This window comes from Semicossyphus pulcher, unplaced genomic scaffold, assembly GCF_022749685.1.
Source record: "Semicossyphus pulcher isolate SPU_LCO1_2020_fin unplaced genomic scaffold, fSemPul1.0.p SCAF_15, whole genome shotgun sequence".
Taxonomy (NCBI): Eukaryota; Metazoa; Chordata; class Actinopteri; order Labriformes; family Labridae; genus Semicossyphus; species Semicossyphus pulcher.
In genome coordinates, this window is record NW_027211659.1 from 9390802 (window position 1) to 9399554 (window position 8753).

General features: G+C 41.9%; 1 protein-coding gene across 1 annotated transcript; it reads left to right on the forward strand.

Annotated features, from left to right (window-relative positions):
* On the forward strand, positions 1-4407 carry LOC138592741 (gastrin-releasing peptide receptor-like). The gene is made up of 3 exons (XM_069663611.1): positions 1-416; positions 1865-2216; positions 4093-4407. Exons 1-3 carry the CDS (start codon positions 1-3, stop codon positions 4405-4407), a joined length of 1083 nt encoding a protein of 360 aa, XP_069519712.1.
* The last annotated feature ends 4346 nt before the right edge of the window (positions 4408-8753 follow it).

Sequence of the window (8753 nt, forward strand, 5' to 3'; positions counted from 1 at the left end):
ATGTCTGTGGAGGACTCGGTCATCATAACCCCGGAGGAGAGCAGAGTGTTGTTTCTGAATGTCTCCAGAGTGTTCTGGGACCCCGCCGGAGAGCAGCACGAGTACAACATCTGGCTCCCTGGGATCGGGATCGCTGCGGTCTACGGAAGCATCATCATCGTGGGTCTGGTGGGAAACGTGACTCTGCTGAAGACATGTCTGCTGGTGAGGTCCATGCGGACGGTGCCCAACCTGTTCCTGTGCAGCCTGGCTCTGGGGGACCTGCTGCTGCTGGTGACCTGCGCGCCGGTGGATGCCAGCAGATACCTGGTGGACGAGTGGCTGTTCGGCCGCGTGGGGTGCAAACTGATCCCGTTCATCCAGCTCACCTCGGTGGGAGTGTCCGTGTTCACCCTCACGGCTCTGTCCGCTGACAGGTACTCCTCACGCGGACATATTTGAAAAAGTTTCGCTCCTTCTAAATTTTTTAGAACATTACGTTTCTTTAGTAGGACTACTTTATTACACTTTGCTGTAACGTTGTCCCCCGTGTAACGCCGGTAGAAACGATAACACCAGGTTAGCTTAGCTTTAACTATAAACCTAATATACTAAATTAAATATACTTTCGGGATTTGGGTAAAGTAAGAGCACGAGGACAACTTCTGTATGTGTCTCGGGACACCTTTAATGTCGCTCTCGAATGTAGGACATCTGCAGACTCAAAACAAATGTGATAAATAACTTCACTGTCGTAAACTATATCACTCCGCCACTCTTAATCAACCTTTACATTACAGACAGAGTGCACCAAATTAAGTAACTACTCTTTCTAAATAATGGGAAAAGATAAGCTACAATGACAATAAAATGTAAACTACATAAGAAAGGGATTATACAAAATGAATCTTCACATAAATAAATCTCCTCTTACTGAACCAACAAAACGAACCAAAAATATATCTTTAAGTATTTGGATTTTTGTGATTATTTAAGCCTATTAAGTGGGCTGTTAAATCAAATTTCTACACATTTTATTTAAACTAAACTGACAAAACTCGGACTAAAGTTACTAACCAGATAGTACCATATATTCTGTTTTATTCCTCAGCCAAATGCTGTTTCAAACCTCTTTATGCTGCCAGGACTAAAACAGAGAATAATGTCACTCTCTATAAATCAAACTTTTAGTGCTAAATAATTCCGCCAAATAGTGGAGTGCAATAGTACAGTTTTAAAATTGACCCCCATCACAAACATCTGTCCATATTTATACAGTAAACCGTAACCGCCTATGATAATATGTTGAAAAGTCTGTGATAAGAAATGTGTAAATATGATTATTCTATGCACATTAACTACTTAAAAATGCAGAGAAAAAATATTATGACTTACTTTTAGATTCAGCTAATGAAGTATTTCCCAACATGGGGTCCGGGACCTTCACATCTGAGGAGTCTCACTAAGATAATTAGGTACAAAAGGAAAGCAGAAAATAAACAAGTATACCAAACGCATGAAGAGATGATTTAATTGAAGTGTAGAACTCCAAGAAGAAGAAGAAAAGAACATTTAATATCCTTGTGATGAAAGAAACAACTACTTCATCGGTAATTTATCCTATCAGGGAGCATGCTTTGTTTAGATCGTAGCCTAATTTAACTTGGTAATGCAATCTACAGTAAGACAGGACATTTAAACACATCTTTGATTAACAGAATACATTTAATCTGCCTCTCTCTGAAGTGGTACTACACTGTTAACACATTTTTGTCATTACATGCATAGTGACGACAGTATAAGAGGTCATCCTGCTATACATAATCTCTGCACAAAAGCATGAAAGATATCATCCGTGCTTTATAATAGCTTCTTCTGTGTTCAGGTACAGAGCCATAGTGAAACCTCTGGACAGCCACAGGTCCAACGCTAAGCTCAGCGTGTGTTTCCGAGCGGGGGCGATCTGGCTGCTGTCTGTGACTCTGGCGATCCCCGAGGCCGTCTTCTCCGACCTGCACACCTTCACCACCAGCCACACCAACGAGAGCTTTGTGACCTGTGCACCCTACCCGCACGCAGGGGAGCTGCACCCCAAGATCCACTCCACCGCCTCCTTCCTCATCTTCTACATCATCCCGCTCTTCATCATATCTGTATACTACTGCTTCATCGCTCTCAGCCTGGTCAGGAGCTCTGCGGACATCCCTGCTGAAGGGCACCTGCACATCCAGAGACAGGTGAGTTTATCCTTTTAACTATTAAGTTTTACTTCAATGGTTTTTTTTCCCCACAAAAGGAGAACCTTTAAATCCATTAAAACATTTCTTAAGACCATGTTTCAGTACCCTCTAACTTTCAAGTCTGTTGCAGCTTTAAACAAACTCCACAGTGATGTCATCACCTGTGCGTCACTGCTCCAAAGTAAAAGCTGAAGCTAAATAAAAATGTATGCTAATTAGCAATCTCGGAACCCACTGGCTAACATCTGACGACGATATAGCCTCTGGGAGCGACGGCCAACTATACGGGGCTTCTGGTGTAGCCAGCAGTTTGCAGTGTTGTGACCAAGTCGTCTTTGCTCAAGTGAGTCTCAAGTCATTTGGTCCAAGTCTCAAGCAAGTCTCGAGTCCCTTTTTCTTGGGCAAGTCAAGTCACAGGCTATGTCAAGTCAAGTCAAGTCCTTAGTTAAGGCAAGTCAAGTCCCGAGTCAAGTCACTTTTTTCCACCTAAGATCCAGCACTTTTACCTGTAGTATCCGGTCTTTATAAAGAGAAAAGACAAGGTGTTAGAAGCCCATCTAATAATGATATTATTGGCCTATTTATATAACCTGTTCAAAAAGTCTGACAGTGAATTGTATCTGCATTATCTCGGCACAGAGGCAGCCATGATGATGGTCTGCTCTGAGACCGTATTGAGTAGTCACGAGTACGACTGATGAGGCTTCTCTTTGGGGAAAAACAAGCAGCGGGGGTCTTTGATGTTGCCTGTTGCCATAGCGAGGAGTTTGACTGACAGCCAGTCATCAAATTATGACAATCACATACCGGGGAGCTTTTTGAGTCGTCCAATCATGATTCCCAGTTTGCGCTGCATACATACTTGATAGTAAGACAGAAACTTATGAACACACGCAAGTCATCTGAGTCATCACGCCTCAAGACATTAACTTGCAAGTCCAAGTCGAGTCTCACGTATTCTATTTTTTGTCAAGTCAAGTCACAAGTCATCAAAACAGTGACTCGAGACGACCTGAGTCCAAGTCACCAAGTCTCAAGTCCACATCTCTGGCGGTTAGCAATAAAAGACTTCTGGCCAAGACTTCCTTTTTCTGTATGCTGCATAGTAGCAACTCAAGAAACAAGAATGGAGTTGGAGTCGGGATACGACATCTAAGAGCAGATTGTTAGCTGCACCTGCATGCAAATATCTGGTTATAGAGATTAATATAAATCCAGGGTGCCGGTTTGGCTCTGCGGTTAAAGCACCTAGACCCGTCCGCAACCCTCGGCCCTTCGCTGAATGCCATTCCCCACTCTCTCTTCCCATTTTGAATTCTGTCCTATCAATAACGACAAAGGCCAATAAAAAAAAACCTAAAAAAAGCAAACAAATTAAACGGTCATCAGATAACAGCTGATGGGAGGATGATATTAAGGCAGATTGCGTTAAGCCCCTTTTGCTCTCCACACGGACTGTTTTTCCTACATGCAACCAAAGCTGCTGATTGGTCAATACTACCTGGACTACAAACGGAAACCAGAACGCTTCCTGTGCTAAAATCCAATCCAGCGCCTACAGATTCTAGATTTTTCTGCAGGAATTGTGTGCAAGGTTAGTAGAAAATGTTAGCGATGGTTGTTAAGTAATTTTACAAAAAACCAAAGTAATGAAAGTGCTGGTTGTGCTTGAGGACTTGTCATTATCTCCTGGAGACTATGAATGTGTCAGGGTTGATAGAGCAGACAGGAAGGATAGACCCAAGCGCAGACAGCCACATACAGATTGGTGCGATTTAATATAACGTACAGGTAGGTAGGTTGGAAGGCAGGTCCAGGTACATGAACCAACAAAGCACGGTAAACGTGCCTCTCTTTTCTTCTCTCCCGTCAGATCAGGTCCAGACAGCGCGTGGCCAAAACCGTGCTGGTGTTTGTCGGCCTGTTTGCCGTCTGCTGGCTGCCCAGTCATGTGATCTACCTGTACCGCTCCTACCACTACGACCAGGTGGACACCTCGCTAGGCCACTTCATAGCCAGCGTGTCTGCTCGCATTCTGGCCTTCACCAACTCCTGCGTGAACCCGTTCGCCCTCTACCTGATGAGCAAAAGCTTCAGCAAACACTTCAACAGGCAGCTGCTGTGCTGCTCGACGCCCAGACGGCTGCACAGTCAGAGCAGCAGGAGCACAAATATGACCACCGTCTGAGTGCATGTGTGTTTTTACAGACTGCATATCACCGGAGCTTGTTTGCTCAACTTTTAGTTTTCATCCGTTTATATAAGACGAAACAAGACGAGCCAGAGAGAGACATTTCATCATCACACCTCGGTGGTTGGTAAGTTTTGCTCTGTATTCTCTGTTTTGCGATCAATTTAACGCCTTTTGGGATGAATACGGTTTTAAGTTTGAGGTTTTAGTGGAATTAAAACTTTTATAGTTGCTTTATAATTGCGTATGTATGTAAATGTAAAGTTATACAGTCTAATGTTTCTGTAAGTTTTTATGTGAATGTTGTGTTGGTTGGTTTTACTTCTATATACCGCATGTTTACATTTTAGCAGCAATTTCTTAATTTGTGTTTTACATATGACTGCATCTGTCGGTAATTCTTAATGAATGCTGGATAAATAAAGTCAAAGTTACAAATGACAAAAATAATAATTTTTGCGGTAAATTTAGTGGTAATTCTGATTCTGAATTTGGACTTTAAACTTCGAATTTCAACATTTATTGTGGCCCTAATCCTCTTCCGTGCCGTGGTGACTCTTCAGATGAAAACTCAGAGTAATATAAGATAAATTAAAGCAGCAAGTTGCGACTGAAACTGTGAATATTTATATATTTTAGCATTTTTAGCCGTGTTAGCATCATGGCTCTGTGGACAGAATGCTGTTAGAATGACCTTATGCTGGTGCAGCGTTATTATCTCGAGTTAACGAGATAAATAGCGTAAGTTGAGATCTCAAGAAAACACAGGATTGTTCATAATTGCTTGTTTGTCAAAGCACGTTGTAAACTCCTGTTTTTGAAGGTGCTATATAAATAAAGTTTTTTACTATTATTATTATAAATACAATGTATGGATGCATGTCTGCCTGCGTCATCAACAAATAAAGACATTGGTATCGTCCACAAATATTCTCTGCTCAATTTGCAAAATGTTAGCATGCTAACACGCTAAATGTAAGGGTTAAGAGGATAAACATTATACCTGCTAATACATGTAGAATTGTCACCTGGTTCACCACTGAATGTTAGCATGTTAGCCTACTGATATTAGCATTTAGCTTAAATCACCTTGTGCATATAAACAGCGTCTCAAAGCAGCATGGCTTCAAACTTTTTGTTTTCTTTACTGTTGTGTACATTATTCATATTATTTATGATTCTTTCTCTGTCCTTTGAGTCGTTTAAGCTCTATGAATACTTTGGTGATGTTGTCAGAATGTGTGATAATACTTGTTATATTTAATTTACAAACCTGCAGCGTCATTTCTGTGTTTTTGTGAATTTGTGCTGACGATATGAGGATGTATTTTACAATAAAACTTATTTGACTTGGTTTTATGACTTTGAACTATCAGAAATTAATGAATAATAATTTTAACCTTTCAGCTGAATTGATCTGTGTAACAGAGGTGAGTCAGGCAGATACGCAGCCACTCTGAAAAACTCTGCTCCATATCTGACCTTTCCCCACGGAGCACCACGAATGAATGGAGCTCAAATTTTAATCTCATTTTTGTAATGACTTCTTTTATTGTGCTGAACCATGTCCTGAATGTTACCTGGCCCCCGAGTGTCGACCCGATGTTACCTGTGGCTTCACACAAAATGTCACATCCAAACTGTTGAGTCTAATCCCTCCTCTCCCCCTCATGATTAATAAACCTTCACAAGTCAGTCTGTACGAACTGTGGAGATTTTGTTTGAAGTGCTATTGTTTTCTCGTGGTGCCAGCATGTGATCGCTAACACACCTACACTCACAAAATCACAGCTATCATGCCTCTTTCAGGACTCGGCGCTGAGGCCCTTCTGCACTGTGTAGGTAGAGAAATGTCACGTTGAATCACCTCAAACAAGATTTCTCAGATCTCACATCAGGTGACCTTTCAGGCTGGCATTTAAATACTGAAGGTTAATTCTGCTCGAGCAACCCCGACTACAAAGTCCGTCTATCCCTCAGTTCTTCAGATCTGTTTCCTTTACTGCGGTTTTATCTCATGTTCGAATCTGAACTTTGTTCACCCTTTCTCCTTAGATGTATCCCGTGTGTTGTCCTTTGACCATGCTACATAATATTCCTAACCTCTTTGTAGGTGAAAGTTCATCAAGTTTACAGACATTACAAAGCTAATGTCCACTGTATGGCGCTTTATTTACCAAGTATTTTGGGCTTCTTTTCATCGTGGTGTCGTACTCGGTTTTTACAGTCTTTTTATTGTACAGACTTGATCAAACAAAGGCTGCGGGTATTCGGAAAAAAATGGTTTGTGGTTCCAGGCAAAGAATTAAGCTTAAAACAGTAAAAATAACATTTTCTCTAAAAAACAAAAAGTATTGTAATTGCTGAAAATCACTATGGATTGAGGGGACTTTTTACCATTTTTTTTACCATTTTTTTTTACCATTGAGGGGACTTTCCTTATGTCCATGTAGGCTACATAAGCTGTGGTGGTTTCCTATTGTTAGTCGTGTCTGACCTTTCACTTCTGCTCTGCATGTAGTAAGTGCCGACGCAACATTACTATCATTCAAAACACTTTTTGCAAACTAAACGTACCTACTCGCCGTGGGTACAGAAATGTACACTTTATTGGGATCCTGTGTGGCGATGTCTTAAGAGTGCTCTGCTTCTTTAGCATTGCACTCTGAAGACATTGCGGCCTTTTTTCCATCAAACTCGATGTAGAAAAAATTTAACTGTGGCTATCAATCAACAGTCACCCCCCTTGTCCAAACAAGGTGGACGACGCGTCTCCATCTACTTTCATTGTACATAATTAAAGCCAAAATACCCCCCATGGCGGGCGCTGCCATCTTAGCCTGAGCTCACAGCAGTGCCGAGCAAGCTGAGGACGACTGACGCCGCGGAGGAGCCAAAGGCAGCACTCAAGACATTCAAGAGCATCAACAGCCGAGGTCCAGTTTGTTTGGACAGATGTCTGCCAGCTGGCACTTGAGAATTTGAAAGCCCTGCTAGCTAGCGCCCCCGTTCTTGCTGCCCCCAACATTGACCAGCCACAGACCACAACCCCCTGGTCTCCCTAAGCAGGAGGAAAAATTTGAACCGTCGTCTGATGCGCTGGAGTCTGTTCCTGCAAGGATTCAACCTGCATATCCAACATATTCGGGGGAAGGACAATGTGATCGCAGATCCCTCTCAAGGTCGTAAGTGATCATAAAAACTTTTATTTTTGTTAAAAATGTTGGTTTTGCTTATAGGCTGCATAAGAGCAACCCATTTATGGGATGAGGTGTTATGTATCGAACACTTTTTTCATTTATCTGACGCATTCCCTGACCTCCATACTTCTGTGTGTTGCTGTGTGGCACTGCCTGGCCTCCATACAATCAACGTCTGATCACCTGCACCTGAGAGCTGTCTATAAAGGCCTGAGCAAGCTCCTCCCTCTCTTTCAACCAGCAGCCAGGACCAGACAATGTCCCCAGCCACCTTTTCCTTTGTTTAAAGATAGTGTTTTTGTACAATAAAGATTATTGTGATCGATTTAAAGCCTCTGACTCCTCTATGTTGCTTCCCCTGAGCCAGGGTCGTAACAATTTGGAGCCAGAGTTCCGCAGTAGAGATCACTTAACTTTCCTCCTCTACTCTGCTAATCCAGAACAGATCGGCTGCAGGAGCTGGATTTGTCAACAGAGCTGTCAATCATCCTTTTTACAGCATCAAATAAGTAATTAAAAATAAACTTGTCAGAAAAATGAACTTTTGGAGGTAAATCAGCACGATAAGAACTAACTATGACAGAAACCATGTTTGAGAAAAATGTATTTGATGTGCATTTTGATTTTATAGTTTGACTCATGTCCCACCCGTTAACATGGAGGAGGCGGGCTTTATGACCTATACTGCAGCCAGTCAGCAGGGGGCGATATAGATGTTTAGGCTTCACTTTCAGGGAGCTGTCATGCTGTCCATCTTTTTATACAGTCTATGGTCCAAACCTTGTCCCTACATTCCTCACAGTAGCCTTAAGGGGCTAACCTCAAGCTGAGGTGAGAAGGGGGCTTCAGAGGTCTGGTATACTCACTCGCAACACCTCATTTTTTTAAACTTGTAAAATGACGCTGACTAAATTGACATCACTTGAGGCCATTTATTAGACTTCATGTGGCTCATGGAGCCAAGACAAGCTTTGTACAACTATTTTCACAAGGTCAGTAGTTCTCGCAAAGACCTGTAAACACACTTTGATGTTCTAAAAAACAATTAAAAAATATGAAACACAAACTGGAAAGAACTTTGATAAGAGTATAAAAATACAAAACTTAATATAATCACTGCAATATGAACGCTTGTAACACCCA

Excerpts from the sequence above, each read along its gene's own strand:
- LOC138592741 (XM_069663611.1), top strand. The coding sequence starts at position 1 with ATGTCTGTGGAGGACTCGGTCATCATAACCCCGGAGGAGAGCAGAGTG. Across the intron at positions 417-1,864 it reads ACGGCTCTGTCCGCTGACAG|GTACAGAGCCATAGTGAAAC; the intron begins GTACTCCTCACG and ends TTCTGTGTTCAG. Across the intron at positions 2,217-4,092 it reads ACCTGCACATCCAGAGACAG|ATCAGGTCCAGACAGCGCGT; the intron begins GTGAGTTTATCC and ends CTCTCCCGTCAG.